This window comes from Lepidothrix coronata, unplaced genomic scaffold (genome assembly GCF_001604755.1).
Source record: "Lepidothrix coronata isolate B3197 unplaced genomic scaffold, Lepidothrix_coronata-1.0 Scaffold107, whole genome shotgun sequence".
Taxonomy (NCBI): domain Eukaryota; kingdom Metazoa; phylum Chordata; class Aves; order Passeriformes; family Pipridae; genus Lepidothrix; species Lepidothrix coronata.
The window spans coordinates 4,204,693-4,223,582 of record NW_016690287.1 but is presented as its reverse complement, the minus strand read 5'-3'; the positions used below and the strand labels follow the sequence as shown (position 1 = coordinate 4,223,582).

At 39.2% G+C, this 18,890-nt stretch overlaps 1 protein-coding gene across 3 annotated transcripts in view; it reads left to right on the top strand.

Annotated features, from left to right (window-relative positions):
• Positions 1–18,890, top strand: part of ANO2 (anoctamin 2) — a 124,563-nt gene that overhangs the window by 30,626 nt on the left and 75,047 nt on the right. For all 3 annotated transcript variants that reach the window (XM_017823923.1, XM_017823924.1, XM_017823922.1), the window contains exons 10-11: positions 1,302–1,384; positions 11,648–11,731. In XM_017823923.1, the coding sequence (XP_017679412.1) occupies positions 1,302–1,384; positions 11,648–11,731 (167 nt within the window). The remainder of the gene's footprint in view (positions 1–1,301; positions 1,385–11,647; positions 11,732–18,890) is intronic.

Here is an 18,890-nt window from a genome sequence, read left to right as displayed (position 1 = left end):
TCTTACAGAGCTAAATGTGGAACTGACTTTTTGTATAAAAGGAAAAAATGGAATGAGTAATAGCACCTGATAAACTAACCAAATGTTTTTGTATTTAGGATGTCTAAAAACCTTGAGTTTTCATACCATGCTAAATATAGCTTTTATATGTTCTCTCCTCTGTAAGGAAGGAGCACAGATAGGAGCTTAGTTGCATTATGTCTCGATTTGCTTTCAGTCCTGTCTTTAAATTATATTTATTTCTTACATGATAGGAGGATATCTGTGCAGAAAATATTTGCAGCTAACTGTTGGAATAGACTATGACATGTAAGATCCAGGTTATTTTCCTAGTGTTCCAACTTTTCACAGAGTTATCTTACAGTGTAGATGAAGTCAAAGGAAGCTGGATCTAACTCTCCATTGTTGTATGTCTTGTGGGGCCACCTAAAGTTCTTCAAAGTCATGTAAATACTGTTGTGATCAAACTGTTTTTACAATACCCTTTTCACCAGCTGAAAAGGTGAAGTGAAACATAATTCAGTGGAAAATGGTGCTCACAGTTGTCTATAGGTATAGCTTTTATCAGCATGGTGGGTGGTTTTAGTTGGCATGTCCTGGTTTAGTTTTGATATCGTTATCTGAAAATAGGTGCCAGCAAGTCAAGAGTCAGAAGTGCTATTTCTAATAAATCTGTAAGTCCATAAATCATGAGCAGTGAGACAAAGGGCTGTCTGGAGGAAATAGGAAGTGTGAGAGGAAAGTCAGGAGACTGTAAATATGAGAAAACAGTAAAACATCTGTTCTTTCATATTAATAAAAAGGAGAAGCAGGAGGCTGAACCAGTCACCAGCCCTTTAGAAAAAAATCACCATGTCCATGCAGGACAAAGCCATTCAACTGTAACACTATAATATATTGCAAAATAAGATATTTTTCTACATATTAGTGGGTATCCTCATTATTTCAGTGGCAAGCTACACCTACTTCATGGTGAATAAGAAGAGGTGATGTCTTGAGTGGTAACAGCAGATGTGGGTTCAGTTCTGTTCTCTGACAAGAACTTACCAGTGGCTTTGGGCAACCCATGTTGTATCTTCCTCTGTTTTATTTGTAAAAGACAGTAGTTATTGTTTCCATGCTTTACTTGTGTTCTTTCTTTAAGACTGGGCCTGAGGCTGTTTCTTGGTGCTTAATTATAAAGGGTCCAGCATGATGGGATTCAAATATCAGTTGGAGCTTATAAGTAACACAGACATCCACCATAGTGCATTGAATTTATCTTTCTAAAATTGTTTTTTTTTGTTTTTTTTTTTTTAAAGCTACTATGTTCCTTGAACAATGGAAGCGGTTGCAGATGAGGTTGAGTTACTTCTGGGATCTAACTGGACTAGAGGAGGAAGAAGTAAGTTTCCTCTCCATGTGTTAATTTGCTGTATAAATTATCCTATATTTGAATATATGTATCCATAGTTTTCTCATAAGTGTTTTCTAGTCCAGTGCAGTTCATAGCTGTGTTTTTCTAAAGGACTGTAGTTGCTACAGTTTTGACCACCAAAGTGTCATTTAAGAAACCATCACCTCTATCTTACTAGTCAGCACTCTAATATTAATAATTAATGTTGAAAAGGATTATAAGTTCACAGCAGGTCATGTTCTGCTGACAATGCTCATATACCATTGTGCAGTGTGCAGCAACAAAATGACACAGGATAAATACTTTGTCGTATAGATGTTGCTTCATTATGCATAGCTAAAATTCTCTGGGATGATGATAGCCACAGGTCACATAAGCAATATTTGCATCCAGGTCTGTGTGGCATCTGTGATGCCTTAGATACATCATCCTGAGCTCCAGGTACTCATGAAGAGAGCTGTTTCAAAGCAATAAATGGGGCTGGTTTCTTCAGAAAGTGCTTTTCAATGAGCCATGGGGATTCCAGCTGTGCCTGAATTGACTGAAAAGTGAGATATACTTGCTTATTGGCATTTACAATGTCCCTGATTTCATTTTTAGTTCTGTTCTTGGGCATTGGTCTGTTTAAATGCCTCTGTTTAAATGCTGAACTGCTTCTCACCAAAGGATTAATTTCTGACTAAAGAGAGTGCAGTTAGTAGCTATAAATATCATATTGAGAACAGGTAGACTTTGGACCTTCTCCCCTGGCAGTATATGCTGAGGTGTCTCTAAGGTCAGGGTCTTATTCAGGAATTCAGAACTGCAGCAATTAGATTCTTTTATGGCATGTGGTGAGCCAACTACCTGTCTGGAAAAATTCAATGTGCCTTGCCTCTCTTCATTAACCCAATAAAATGTGCTCCAGTTCCTGGAAAGTGAATTGCAGGCCTATCTTGATATGATGGGAGATTCTGAATCCATTTCTTCTCTTGGTGTTCCAGTACAGTTCTTTAAACAACAGACCACAAACAAGCCTTCAGCCCTGCTACTTGAGCTCAGCTAAAAAGAGGATGTAGAGTGCAAATAACATAGAAGGAAAGTAAGCTGACATCATGAACTTCATGATGTAGGATGGTGATAATATTATTCCACTTTTACCTATTCCCCAGATAAGAATAATTGGATAAAATGAAAAGATAACCCTGAGAACAGAGAGCAGGCTCCTGTATTCTCTTATTCCATCACTATCCCATCATGCAGCAACACCTTTAATGAATGGGAGACCTCCCAAATATTCCCAAAAATTTCACTGATCACTTGACTACAAATTCCTCTATTTTTCACCTGGTGTCTCAGCTTTTTCACTACTCTCTCTCCAGTTATGACATGGGTGATACTCACAGTATAACCCTCCCAGTCTGGGAGTTCTGATACAAGCCCAGTGCATCAGCACATCAGAAGTTTCTGCTTGTCCTATGTGGAATCTCCCTGGGAGAGCAGAAATTCTATACCAATTACAGTACAAAAGGAGAGGCTGGAGAGTCATCTGTTGGCTCTGCAGGGTAGTTGATGAACCAACTAGATTTTACTGAATTTCAACTTGCAGTACAAAATCCTAAGGTTTAGCTTAATATCTGTAAAATGTTGTGAAAGAATCTATAGATTTTGAGGCCCTGTGATGAAGAAGCCTGACACGGTGAAAGTTTGTGGATAGGAACTGTGGGATCAGCAAGAATCCTTTGTTTATGACAAGTGAAGGAGTGCCAGACAAATCTCAACACAAGCTGAAGAATTAGGAAAGTAGAATCATAAAAACAAGGCTGGAATGGACCTTGAGGGGCCATCCCTTGTGCGTGGTAGGATCAACTCTACTTAAATCATTATGAAGAGATGTTTGTCTAATTTGTACTTAAATAAATCCAGCACTGGAGATTTCAATTCCTTCCTAGGTAATCTATTCTAATGCTTTTCTATCTGTATTGCTAATAAGTTTTGCTAGTGTTTTTTTAAATCTCCTTGTTACATGTTATTTTTTTTTCCTTTTTTTTTCATCTTTTAAAGATAAAGAGAAGGAATAGTTCTGTCCTCTTTTCAACAAATCAACACAATATCATATCTCTGTCACCCCACTTTTTTTTTTAGATGAGCTAGCCTCTGCTCTTTCAGTCTTGATTCCTAAACATTTTCATACAATCATGGAATCATAGAACCGTTTGGGTTGTAAGGGACTTTAAAGATCATCCAGTTCCAACCCTCTGCTATGGGCAGGGACACCTTCCACTATCCCAGGTTGCTCCGAGCCCCATCCAACCTGGCCTTCAACACTTCCAGGGATGGGGCAGCAGCAGCTTCTCTGGGCAACCTGAGGTGGTGCCTCCCCACCCTCCCAGGGAAGAATTTCTTCCTAATATCCAATCTAAACCTTCTCTCTGTCAGTTTGAAGCCATTGCCCCTTGTCCTGTCACTCCAGGCCCTTGGAAATAGTCTCTCCCCATCTTTCCATCTGTAGGCTCCCTACAGGTATTGGAAGGATTTTCTATATGTCTGTTTATTCTTGTTCCTTTCTGGATGTTTTCTAGCTGATCCAGCTCGTTTTTGAAGACTAATGCTCAAAATGGGCATCTCTTCACATGATCTCTTAAGCAAAAAGTCACGGTCTGTGTCATCTTCTATCAGCTCTTGGTACTTTTTGTGGCAAAACTCACAAAAGTTAGACCAGGTTTTGTTTGCCTTTCGTTCATGAGATTCTTGAGATTCATGAAGGTGAGGATAGAGTTGTCTGTAGGGAGATACTGGCACCAGGTTTCAAAGGTGGTAAGTTCATTACAAGTGTTTAAAATAATATTGGAAATTGGAAAATCGTGTGTGATTGAGTTAGGCCAGAAGGAACCAGAAGTGGAATGCACAAGATTACTTAACAAAGCAAGAAAAGGACAAGGAAGAAGTTCAGGAGGTTTAACAGTTTTAAGACTAGATGGCTTTAAGTTATGTATTATCAATTTCTTTAGGAAGGGAAGTTATGGAACCAAAGCACGGAGGAAAACAGCCATAAAAATTGAAGAGCTGAGAAGTACTTTGTGAGAATAATATTATTGAAATAAATTGAAATAAATGCCTTCAGTGTAATTTTTCTGGACTCTTGACTATAAAGTTTTCAGTAAATTACTTTCTTTAAGCACACTGGGCCAAAAATTTTGCTTCAAAAGAGTCACACGAGAGATTAATTTAGTGCCTTTATTTGTAAATATCTTGGCAAGGGCAGTCTGAGAAAGCAGACTCCCCAAGGCTTACATGCATATTTGCAGCTGGCAGCTGTACAGACTTAGAACATTTGTGTTCTTACATCTGAAAACCACAAAATAATAGGTAGCATTGGGTACAAACTGCAAAACAGATAATTGTGTTGAAAAGCAATTGAGCAACTGATAAATAAATAGCAGAGGAAAAGGAAAGAGCCAAACTCAGACCAGAACCATCACAACAAAGCCTCAGAAATACATAAACACTCACAAAATCACAGAATCATTAAGGTTGGAAAAGACATCCAAGGTCATCGAGTCCAACCTGTGACCAATTCCCACTTTGTCAACCAGACCAGAGCACTGAGTGCCACATCCAGTTGTTTCTTGAATACCTCCCTTGGCAGCCCATTCCAATGCTAGATAACCCTTTCCACGAAGAAGTTCTTCCTGAAATTCATTCCCTCAACATGTCTTGCCACAAATGTGTGATTGTGTAACCCAATCAAACAGGTTGTGCATTTGTTTATAATTTCGGCTGTGTGATAAGGGATATGGCCAATTGATAAAGCAGGGGTGGAGGTGGGAGAATCCCACTCTTCTGCTTGTGAAGGAGCTGGTGAAGAAGTACAGAGGGACTCTAATTAATGATGTGGGCAGTAGAAACTGTTGCCTTCCCATGAATCTTCAGAAATTGTATTTCTAGGACTTAGGATATTCCTGCTTTAGGTTTTTTGGTGGAAGAGATTTTACGTCATTTTGCTGTATAAACTGAAATAGAAATGCAACTATAAATGATGAAATTTTAGAATATGGACCAGAACCTGGAAGTCAAATGGACAGAAAATCTTCCTCTAACTGAAATGCCAAGGAGTCTCCACCCATTACTCTTGTTATTGCTCAAATAGTCATGTTGTCACACAGTTTCATTTTAACAAGGAGGAGCTTGGATGTCTATCTTCATTAAGAACATTTTTGGTAAGATATAATTTCAAGTTAAAATCCTGTGCTCTGTAAAATGTTTACTAGCTTTTTTTGGTTGTTGTTTTTATTTGTTTGTTTGTTTGTTTTTTCTTTTCAAAATAATTCCCAAAGTCTCATTCTTCCTTTAAGATCCCTGTGGAGTACTGCTAAGAGAAAGTAATAAGGAAGGTAGACTGGGCAAGACAGAATTAAATAGCAAGCTGACTTTGTGACATTAAATAAGTTTACACATCCATCCCATTCTCTCCTAACTCTATCTTGGTTTAAATTGATGTTCTGTACTATGATTTCAAAATTCATTGTGATCTGAGGAGTTCAATGTTTTCACCTTTTCTTCCACTTTGCAAACTATAGGAGCAGACTCCTTTTTTGAAGTTTTAATAGTACCTACTAAACCTGGAAGTACAAGATATTTTTGTTTGCTTAAAAAATAAAATAACTGCGTAGCCCTCTTGGAGAAAAAATGGTCAGTAATGTTAAAAGGGGAATTTGTGGCTACAATATTTTGTCTTGTCTCTTTCATCCTCTCTACATCCTTTGGTTTCTTATGCCAATGACATCTTTACTTTGGATTATTTTCCCCAGATGCATGATCTCACATTTTTCCCGTACCTACTCTAATTTTCCTGTTAGGTCCACATTTCCAAATATTTTTGAACACCTCTTGTCTGCTTTTTTTACTCGCTTTCCTTGGGTTTCATTCCTCTTTCCAGTGAATCTTCTCTCACCTTCATTAAATTCTAATTAACTCTAGTTATTTAATGATCCCATGATAGCCCTGATATACTAACCAATTCATTTCAACATTCTACTTAAGTCCTATGTTTAAGAGGATGAGAATTTTATTAGGATAGTTGGGAAGGGGATGCTGAAAACCGGATGCTGAAAACCGGATGTTGTCCCTCAGGTCTTTGGAGAAACTATTAAGGGGAAACTGTTGCTCCACTGAAAAATTACATGTGACAACCCCGTTTAAACATGTATTAAGTTGTAGACTGTAAGAACCAAAGTAGGTGATAATTGTTCTGCTTGCCAAGAAGTTGATAAAGATGTATGATTACATTTTTTCATTCCCAGACAGCTGATCCAGAGGTCTGCCCCAACATCCTGGGACTCTATTTAATTTTGCTCTTCTATGTCTCTTCTAGCTGACATATCAATGTGCTTTCATTTACTTTCTTTTACAGAGTAGGTTTAGATTAGATATTAGGTAGAAATTCTTCCCTGTGAGGGTGGGGAGGCCCTGGCACAGGTTGCCCAGAAAAGCTGTGGCTGTCCCATCCCTGGAAGTGTTCCAGGCCAGGTTGGATGGGGCTCTGAGCAACCTGGTCTAGTGGAAGGTGTGCCTTGCCATGGCAGGGGGTTTGGAACTGGGTAATCTTAAGGTCTCTTCCAACCCAGGGCATTCTGTGATGCTGTGATTCACACAATTCCATTTACCAGTATAGGAGTATTTAAATAGATTGAATTTGAACTGTGAAATGAACAAAGTCAAATGATACTGTATTCTGCTGCAGTTACCCTCAAAATGTTATCTGGCGTTGAAATGACAGCATTTGGTTGTTTGATCCCAGCCTAAGGGCATTTAAAAATTTGAGGCCGTATTTCAAAATTTAGTTTTGCAGGTAGTCTCCTGAAGCACTACCACTGTTCTCGCTCAGTGAGAGTGAAGATCTATCTGTTTGGGAAATGTATTCCCATAGTTTCTTTTAACTCCTTCAGTTTTATGTTGCTTTAGAATACCTTTGATAGCTGAAGTCCTGTGTACTTGCTCAGTGGCTTTTAACATCCCTAAACTTGTTAAATGACTTATTCAAGCTTTTGTTTTAATTTTGCATTTATCAAATGTATCATACAAATGATCTGGACTAAAAAGATTGGGGACATATACCAGCAGCCCCATGTTGAGATATAAAACCATTTTTCTTTGGATGAGCGTCCCTTTAGAGGGACAGTCTGAACAGATCCTTGGTGTGAATAACAAACTCTTCCTTGGACTTCTCACCCCACCACCCTCTGTCATCATCATCACAAGAGAGAGAAGGGTTTGGTCCTTGATTTGTAATAATTAACCCTTCTGCAGCAAAGAACAGCTGGGCTCTCTGTTCTGTTCATTCCAAGTTTCCATTTTGCTTTGGGGCAGCAGCTGGGGCATTCCAGTTTTTCCTTTTGGAAACCTTTCTTCCTATCAGTGTGCACTGATATGCTGCTCTGCTTGTGCACAGCATATTAGGATAAGGCTGTTCAATGAATTTGTACTGGTTTTTTGACTTTAAGCATATGGGTTCTTTTTTTTTTTTGATGGTAACTCCTTTGGTCTGTCAATCTGGAGTAGTTTCTTCTTATAAATCCAATGAATTTGTCACGTATGCTTTGTCAAATTCTGTTATCACTTTCTTCCTAAATCAAAAAGAAATTAAGGAGAGATGAGTTCACATCTTATGTTCTTATCAAACTGGATCGCTACCCATGCAGCCAGAATTTGCAATGTATCCTGGGTGCACATGCATAGGTTTGAGGCAAATCCTGGAGACCATTCTCAGGGAAAATTCCCACTGACGTCAATCTGAGTTTAGCCTGAGTAAAAATTCCATGATTTGGCTTTTTGTTTTCAGAATGGGAATTACGGTTTTTCTACTCTGAGCACTCATTTGGCCTCAAAGTACCTTGGCTCACATGGTTTTCAATAAGTGTCTGGCAGCTGTACTGGCAAACTTCCAGCATCGTGGGATTCATATTTATCCCTACATGGACATTTGGCCTTCTTGAAGTCATCACAACTATTTCTAGCTTATTAAGTGTAGAACTCTTCCCATTTTCAGACAAAGAATTGATTCTGAATCATGCTCTTTTTACAGCTGAGTGGAATTGTCCCTTCACATCCATGTATGTATGGGTCAAATATCTCTGAGTCTGGACTGTAAAGAAATATTTTGTGCAAAATACTCATAAAAGGAATATATAGAAACTTGCATTCCAGGAAGCTCTGTGGTCTGTTCAATCAAGGGTAAGATGACTTGGCAGATTCAGAGAAGACAGATCAACTAATTATCCAATCCAGATGTAGGTATATGAAATGCAGTTAAAAAGGACATTGGCATCTCTAACTAGAAAAACTAAGCATAACTTGCCCAAAATTGAACAGAATATGCACTCAAAGCAAAACTGTCAATTGCAAACAGTAAGTTTGCAATGTTCTGCGTGGCATTTATCTTCTCACCGTTTTTCCATTCAAGTCAGTTTTCAGAAGTTGCTCTGACCTCTGGAAGTTGCCCCTGGTGGCTCAGAATGCTGTGTTTACCAGAAAGTAAGATGAAAAAAAGGAAAAAAGCCAATTCAGATCTCCAGGTGCTCCCATAGTGCCATTAGATCTCTTAAGTCTAAAGATGTTTCTTGCATCTGACCTCTGTACTGTAGCTAAGGGAGTGTGATAAAAAATAATGCAAATCAAAAAGGTGGTGAAAACTTACAAAACATCAAGATACAGGTGTTGACTGCAGCATCTTTAAACATTTACACTGATTTGTTTAGAAAGTGAGAAGCCCATCTTCAGTATGGGGAAACCTATCCATGAAAAAGTACCCACCCCAAACCCCGGTGGCATCCCCCAGGATGAATCCCTGGATATCCCATCAGCTGGATTGATGTTGGAACCAGGACTGCTGAATTAACTCACTCTTTCTTTCTCTCTCTAATTACTTATTGAATTCTTCTTTTCTCTCTTCCTTTTCATTTTACCCCTTAATCCCGAACCCACTGCTGTGTGCTTGTATGGTAGTTCAGGGACTAACATACCATTTTCCATGCCAATTGTGCAATTTACTATTAAGACTTTCTAATTGTTTGCAGACCCTCTGACTATTCACCATGAGCATTTATGAATCTCAGGTGTCTCCTTCCCCTTAGTGGGGGGACATCACAGCTGGTCTAGTGGAAGGTGTCCCTGCCCCCATCAGGGGGGTTGGAACGAGATGATCTTTAATGTCGCTTCCAACTCAAACCATTCTATGATTTAAATGATAGTATGTCACATACCTTTTTAATACATCGGGAAAATCTCATGATCAAGATAAATAATAGGTTGGGGGTCTCACAGTGTGCATCAGAGAATGGTGGAGGTTGTGTCTGAAGTAGTTAAAATGTTACAGATATGGAAAATTAACATCACCAGTATCCCTTAAGGGAGACTGCCAAAGTTCCATGTAGCCTCCATTGTATTGCTTATGAGGATTAAATAATTTTATTTAAAATGGTTTTTGGTCTCTTCATGCCTACCAGATTCATTAAAAAGTGTTAGTAAGCCAAAAATTTTTGATAGGGCTGATAAGCAAATATTCTAATTATGGTAAAGATGATAATATGACCAATGCTAGAGGAATAGCCTTTTTTTTTTGTGGAAGGTATCAAATCTAAATTCCAGGCTCTGAATGAATTTAGAACTTGGTGGGAATGAGGAGATACATGACACTTGTCCTTTTTATGAGCTGCTTTCTTTGCAAGCCTGGTGAATTTTTGCCACCATGCTAATTTATGCTCTAATTTAGAAAAGAAAATCATATTTTGAAAGGGAACCTTGAAAGGTTGTTTATAAGGGAAACTGGGCCAAATCCAGCAGCCCAAGAGAGGTGAAGCAGCCACAGCTCCACACCCCTGGGCTGCACCTACAGTGAAGCAAACCATGTATTCCCAGTAGACATTTGTGCACAGAGCACATACACACAGCACATATGTGCACATATGCATGGACAGTACACAGATCACACAGACACAAAACACAGCACAACAGCCTTATCCTGCTCCTCTCCCTCACTGCAGAGGTCTGCTAGGGAGAATATATATATGTTTGAATATATATCATGGAATCATAGAATCAACTGGGTTGGAAAAGACCTCTGAGATCATCAAGTCCAACTCTTGATCCAGCCCCTCCATGGTTCCCAGACCATGGCACTGATACCACATCCAGTCTCATCTTAAGACCTCCAGGGACAGTGACTCCACCCCCTCCCTGCACAGTCCATTCCAATGTCTGATCACTCTCTCTGTAAAAAGTTTCTTTCTAATATCCAACCTAAACTTCCACTGGCACAGCTTAAGACCGAGCCCTCTTGTCCATATGCTCAAATGTACAATGCAGATCCCCCCAGCAGCTGGGGTCACTCACTCTGCCCAACAGCTCACCCTGGGCCCCAGTCTACCCAGATTCTGGCACTCAGGTACAAGCCCACAATGCTACATCCCCTGTCCAGGTGCTCACTCACACACACATCCTGCTCCCCCAGAGCTGACTGGGACTCCCTGGCCCCCCAGCAACCAAACCACCCTATTCTTGACCTTGAAGACACCACCCCACACCCTAGTGCATCACACTCCCAGAGACCCCCAGACCCTGTGATCTCTCTGGCAGTTGGCTGGGATTCTCCTGGTCCCTCTGATAACCCAACTCCACCGTGGTCTCATCCTTAGGAACTTACACTTTCCTGATTGCCAGACACTTCACCTACCTGCTAGCTGACATTGGCTCTGGTGGGTAGAGCAGAGTGCTAACAATGGCAAGGGACCATTCACCTTGAGTTTGAGTTGGACTCTGTGATCCTTGTGGGTCCCTTCTAACTCAGAATATTCTGTGGTGGTGATCAGCATGATCTCCCCTAGCACTTAGATCCTCAACCTCACACCTGCACTTCCTGCATGTGCTGTAGGTCAAACCACCAAACTGTTTGTATACTACCACCCCTTTTTATCCCCTTATCCATCTATTTTTTCACAGTTGTTCTTCCCCAGGTGACTTAAATCCCTCCCTTCTCCACCTTTGGCTCCTCCTCCAAGCATTCCATAGTAAGTCCTGTGCAATCCCTAAATGCTCTTCCCCTGCATCCTATAATGTATCAGATACCTTAAGACAGTGATCCCCTGAGTCCAAAAGGTGCCATAGTGCTGAATCCTCTGGATGGCTTGGCTTGTGAATAAGTGACCATAACTTTGTGGGTTTTTTTCCCTTAATCATAATCACATATTTGCTTATTTGTTTGTTTGTTTGTTTCAGGAGCATCCCAGACCAGAGTATGAAACCAAACTGCTGCAGAAAAAGCTGCAAAATAAAACCATCACAACAGACAATCCAAATGAGGTAAGATGCAGCTTACCCTTTCCATTTATGTTGGATCTGTGTTTTGCTATGTTGTGATTATATTTTTGTCTGTGTCTGATAGTTTGCAAAAGGTGCTTTTTGGTGCTCTTAAACAGCCTTGTAAGTTGGTTGCTGGTGGTCTGGTGTCATGCAGGTTTTGAGGTCATCACTTTGCTGGCTCTGCAAAGTAAAGCAATTTGCATAGAAATAGGGTTGACAGGTGGTTCAGGATCTAATCTGTGGAGTAGTGAATGATTCCTAAGATAATCACTGCAAGAATTCTTACAGCAATGACCTAGAATGTCACTACTTTTTGGACTTATGTTATAGTGATTTTATTTGCATAGGTAACACTGGTGTCTTTAGTCATGTCTCAGTTACACAGTTGTGAAGTTTTGACAGCATTTCCAGGATAGATGGAAAAAATAATAATTGGTTGATTATTTTTAGGTTGACGTGAGTTTATGATTTTTGTGGCTATTTCAAACCTTTTAGAACAGGCCCTTTTTTATCAATCTCCTCTTGTTGACAAAGGTGTATTTCCTAAGCATGCACAAATTCTGTACACTTGGTCCATTAGGCTTGGTTAACCACTGCTCATTCCCTGCATACCACGTGTGCCAGTAAAGCCAAAGCATTCCAATACCTTGTTCTGTTTCCAGGTAGAAGAAAACAGCTTAATTTTTTTAAACACTGAGAACCAGTATGTGAACTGGAGAATACCTTAGGTTTGGTCCAACAAATTTAGCCCGGCAGCTTAAGGAAGAACTTCACTGTCCCTTTCTTCTGGTCACCACCAGGATTGTGGAGTGTTTCTGGGGAATGTTTCATTTCAGTGAAACTGCTTTTCACTTGTTATGCCCCAGCAAACTCCACAGAAGGCAATGAAAAATTCCCAGTTATTCTGGTGGGCTTTGGATCTTGCCCAGCATGAGCAGAGACTCTCACACAGCACTGTGGACAGGTCTTCCCTTACACAGTATGCAGTTCTCTTGGCCTTCCATGTGAGGGATCAAAGGCTGTAAATTTGGATAAAACAGTTGCTGCTGTTCAGCTTTTTTTATTTTAAAGTATGCGAAAACTGGACACAAGTCAGCGACTGATGCTGTAGAATAGAATTATCTTGCTTACCTGAGATGCAGAAATCACAGCATTATAAGTTAGAAATTAATTTAAGGTAAAACAAAAACAAAACAAAAAAAAAAGTGGAAAAAAAAGTGTGGAAAATAAGGAACAATGCACTATAAACCCAGGAATAACTCCTTTCAGACATCAAGAATAAAAAGGCTTTCCTGAAATACTTTTTTCTTTAATTGCTTTCTGTGCCAATGTGGGTGGAAAAATTGCTGAATTTCTAAATCTTGAATTAGCATTCCCCAAACTACTGAAATATATTCTATAAACAACTGAGCAGTTTTCTATCAGTCAACATGCTGCTTACTAATTCTGCTGTAATTCTGTCCAGCAAACAGCACATAAGTTTGGGTTTGGAAGGTGAGTTGCTCATATGTTTGTACCTCAATGTCTTATGGTATTATAAGAGTAAGAAATGATCATGTGAGACCTGCTGAAGAGAAAACAGGACAGTTCTTTAACTGAACTGTTATGTTTAATTAACTGTGGAGATGCACCATTACATTTTGCTCTGGAAGACCCTCAAAAGTTAGATATTAAAAGTGATGAGTATTTAAAACTTCAGTAATTCTTCAACCCTCCTTTTATAGGTTTCAGTCTTTTCTTTTTCCTACTTCAAATGGCTTTGTTTTATAATCTTTGCCAGACCATTAGGTCAGGAGCTTTGCAGGGCAGGTTAATAGCAAGGCACAGGTTTCTGTGAGGCCTCTGGCTCAGTATTTCTGGTTGGGTGGAAGCCAGGGTACAGGACTTTGTCATATTAACAGTGCAGATCTACTGGCTGGACAGGCATCAAAGTAGAGATGTCTCTGTAGTTTAAGATTCAATCCTCCTCATTTCTTGGGTTTGTGTGACTACACAGATGTCTGTGAGGTGTCCATCTCTTCATAACTTGGTTGACAGTCTCATGTCATGGGAGAAGTCTCTGTGAAGTTGTCTCCTGAATATTTTTAGCTAACCAGTGTAAATTAAAGGCATATCTCTTTGATGTGGCTGGTCAACAACTGTAGCATGCTGTGTTAATATCAAAGGACAGGGTCTGGCACCCCTGCATGAAACTTCTCATTACTTATCTAATATGAAGTCAGAAGTCTCCAATTCAGCAGCTGTGGCTTGTTGGGATAGAAATGATGCCAAAGCTGTGGCCATTGTGAGAATACTGATTTAGAGCTTACTTAAAGGCATATATTTCTATAAAATTACTGGCTTGTTTCCAGTATGTTAATTCCTCTGTTCCGGTGAGGATGTGACAGGTTTTATGGCAAGAAACTGAGCTTTTATGTGCAAAGCTCTGTGTATGGTGGATTTTTTTTCCTTGCCTTATTCCAACAGGAAATTCCTGTGAAGCTAATTGGGTTATTTTTGCAAAGAAGAGTAAGGGGTTTGGTTATGGGCTGGTTTTGTGATTGCAGAAGAAAATTGACACCACTTACATACTCTCTTAAATGATAACTTGGGAATATCTGTTAAGAGGAAACCTACTTCAACGTATAGTTTTCCCTGTCTGCTGTTGAAGTCATTAACTTTAATGAGTGTGGAAGATGCCCAGCACCTGTCAGGGCCAGTAAACATATGAGTCACTCTGCCCAGGCAGCAAATTCCAAATCAGCTTGATGAGACTGGCAATAGAAAATATGACACATCTAATGTGTTACTTGCCCAATGGGGTTTGTGTTCTAGAACACAGCTTTCATACAAAATACTGCTTAGTGTCTAATAAGCAAAGAACAAAATTTCAGCCTACACTACTCTGTATGGTTCAGGCTCTTTTAATAAATATTTTATTGGCTATTTGGAGAGTGGTAAAGAACCTGTGAGGGCTCAAAGCACTTCACAAAAGATTGGTGTGAAGTTACTCTAACAATAACACCCTAGGGTTCTACTGTTTCAGAAGATAATTAATTTAAAGCTAAAGGAGTTGAAACATGTCTGAGGTCAAGTAGAAAATTCATAAACAGACAGTCCTTATGAATTAAAACATTCATTTTAGAAATGACAAGTTCTAAGGGACTGATTCAAGAAACCTGCAATGATCTGACCTACAGACAATAGGACTGTTTAATTCTTTGTGGTCACATACTATTTACAAGAACATGTAGTGACAGGACAAGGGGGAATGGCTTCAAACTGACAGAGAGTGGGTTTAGATTGGATATCAGGGAGAAATTTTTCCCTGTGAGGGTGGTGAGGCCCTGGCACAGGTTGCCCAGAGAAGCTGTGGCTGCCCCATCCCTGGAAGTGTCCAAGGCCAGGTTGGATGGGGCTCTGAGCAACCTGGGCTAGTGGAAGGTGTCTCTGCCCATGGCAGGGGGGTGTTTTGTAATGAGATGGTCTTTAAAGTCCCTTCCAACCCAAACCACTCTATGATTTTATGATGTAAAGGCTTGCTTTGTGATTCATGTACATTAAAAGACATCTTGCAGCGGAGATGAGGGCTTATACATGCAGGAATGTGTGTGTGTGATAACACGTTCATGAAAATACAGCAGATGCAAATTTTGTGATGAAGCAATTAATGTATTTTGTTATTCTAGTTTAATGTACTGTAACACTGAAGATCTTGACAGAAATATTTAATGAATAGGGTAAAGTTACTATATCTGCACAATGGTAACTAAGAAGGTGTTGGATATTTATAATCTTGTGATAAGTTGTTCTCTCTCTGCAATAGCGGCATCCTCGATGGAATTACACACAGGTCAGGAAATGAAAATTGGTTTTGTGCCTGAAAACATGCAGATGGGGCTAATCCAACTCTCACTGGAGCTGATGGAAAGAAAGTTTCCAGTTGTTTCCAGGAGAAATGGATCAGGCCCTGACTCTTTTTCATTAAATATCCAGCTGATCTGGCAAACATGATGCAACATCATATATATATATATATATATTCTTATCTTTCCTATTTGGCAGGAAAATGAATAACTCATTCTACATATTTCTCAAGGAAAATTTTCTTTATAGGGGCTTCTCTCTTGGCTCATGCCCTTACTTGGAGCCAATCCTGGGAATAATAGAATCTGACATTCTGTCTTTCCATTAATTCATTTTAGATATGAAAGTGGCAGAATAAGTTATTTAAATTGTTAATTCAGCTGGTAATTGAAACAAAAGAAAGAACTATTTCTTTCTGGACCATTCCTTCAGTTAATAACTGAATTACACCAAGCTGGTTTGAAGAGGAAGGTTTCTAGTGTGAGAATGATACAGGTAAATATAAAGATGAATTGTACATTGCTGACCAATATTATATATATATATATATATTTAAAATTTCAACATTGCAAAACAGGAAATAGTAATTCTTGCTAGCAGTTGATTCCTTACCCAGTGTTGCATAAGCAAATCTCCCACAAGGCCTAAGATGTTGGAGCCCATCTCTTCATTAAGCAAATCCTTTATAGGATTAGCTAAAAAAAAAACTTTTACTATTTTTTTATATCTTAGCTGAAACTCTGTAGAAGAAACCAAGATATTTGGTCACAAATATTAATTTGAACAACCAGAACTGTAAAAGAACTTTAAATAAACCCAGAGTTCCTTAACCATTAATACTTTAGCATTCATTGAACCTTATTATTAGCTTGATAAGTCCATCAGTTTGATACAATATTTCTTAAGTTGGCCAGTGTCTTTCTACCCTTTCATTTCTTTACTTGGACAAAAAACTTTCTAAGCATATGTGATAGTAAGAGGAATATGTACTAAATGATCTTCTTTTTCCTTTTCAACTTATTTCTTATCTTTAACTTTTGAAAATAAAAAATGATTGGATAAAAATAAGAGAACAACTGAAGATGGATGAGGACACTTATGAGGATAATCTTATACAGACCTCTCATCTTCTTTATTGTACAATATTTGTTTGGGTAATCAAGTGACATCACATTTGAAGGCTAAATGTTATAATTCTGATTATTTTAATGTATACTCGAGTTCTAGATTATAGCAGTTTTATACCAGAGTATTCATAAGCTGAATTTGTGTCTTCAAAAGACTGCTGATGTGGCATTTCAGTGCTTTTTTATTTAGATGTGTGGATTCTTTGACTACAGTGTATATGATGTATATTCAAAGCTCTTCACTGTTGCTGTCTTGGAATTTAGTTATCTTTGTGTGGAGTAGTATAAGAAATGCAGCTAAAAATGTCCCACTTTCTCCCTGTTCCTCTGAAAACCTAAGGTGGGGCTTTCTCATTTTTATCAGACCAATGTATGGTCACGGTGCTGCGTTCCCGTATTTATGATTATATTCCTGTCAGCCTTCAGAAGGAGATACCTCTTTCTGTGCTCTTGATAAGATGAAAGAAAAATGCTTAGAAATATAGTATAGTAGAATAATTCAAGTTGGGAAGGCTTTCAGGATTTTGTCTAGTCCAAAGGACTATCCTATTAAAGGAGTGTCAGCTGTGATATCAAACCAGGCTACTCAGGATTTTATCCAGTTGGGTATCGAAAACCTCCAAGGATGGAGATGGTAGCACCTTTCCAAATGCTGCCTAACTGTCCTCATGGTGTGAAAGCTTCTCATTCCATCCAGCCAGATCCTCTCTGCTTTCAATTTATGACCATTGTCTCAGTCCCAGCATGAACCACTGTGAAGAGCCTGGCTGTCTTCTTGATGACCTCCTTAAACATGCTGAACAAGCCTTGTTCCTCTTCCTTGGACAAGTGCTCCAGGGCTCTGCCCTTGACTCAGAGTAGTGTCATTTATTTTTTCAACTGGAGTGCCCAAAACTGGACACAATATTTTAGGTGCAGGCTAGTGAGTGCTGAAAAGGCGATTACTTCTCTGGATCCACCTGTTAATGCATCCCAGGGTGTTGTTGGCCTTTGCTGCCAGGGCACATTCCTGGCCCTTGTTCAGCTTGCTGTTTAGAGACACCAAAGGGCCTTTTCAAGTAGTCTGTCCTTCTGAAAGGAGTTTTCCTTTTCAAAGGCAAGTCTTTTCATTCGTGCTTGATGAATTTCTTGAAGTTTGTCCGTCTGTGTCCCTTTGGATGGCAGCTGTGTACTTAAGTATATTGACTGATGTCTCCCCAGTTTGATGTCATCTGCAAGCATTCCACCACCTCCTCCAGGTCCTTCAAAGTCATTAAACAAGGCAGTCCTAGTATGACCAGATCATTACTCCAGCTGTTCCAGGTAGAGTATCAGTTATCAGCTAACACCCTCTGAGCTAGACCATTGAACTTGTATTTTGCTGAAGTCAAGGCAAATGCCCAGAAGTCTAGTCATTCTCTCACAGAAAGCAATCAGGGTTCTGCAACGTGATTCACCTTTGGTAAATCTGTGATGACTGTTCCCAGTCACATTCTTTATGTGCTCAGAAATGGGTTTCTTCTCTTTTCAAGAGTCAAAAGTGAGGCTAACTCCTTAAGTATTCTTTTGTCCTTTCTGTGAAGATGGATACAAGATTGTTCTTTCTCCTGTTGTCGAAGGTCCTTCTGTTGTCAATGTCCTTCCAGAGATGATAGGGATCAACTTCCAATAACACCACCATGTTCCTCTGCCTCCCATTCCTCTTCTTCAGTCATAAGTCAATGAAATTACTGCTTATCTTTTGTAAAGGAATAAATAATCAGGTTTTTTTTGTCTAGACATCAAAATAGTGTTTAACTAGGAACACTGGATGCTTTTTTGATTCAACTATTGGAGGCTGAACAGCACAGGTGAGAGCCAGGAGTTTAAGAAAAAAGTATGTTATGCTTGGGAGACTCTTTCTGCCAAAATACATATAAATATATATAAATATAATAGTTGTCTTTGTCAGAAGAGATCTTTGAATGTAGAAACAAGAGGAGGCCGGGATGCTGTTTGTTTATTTGTGTTACTTATTAAGATTTTGGCTCGAGGAAGCATTCTTTCTGGGGTGGTACTATAGCTTGCGTTGTTTAATCGTGTAACTCCAGCCCAAGCATATGATTAAAGTTAAGCACATGTTCGGGGTCCTGAATACGGATACAATTAAATGTTTCTTTTTGGAACTGAGGCCTAAGCTTCTTATTGACGACATTAAGGATGATGCA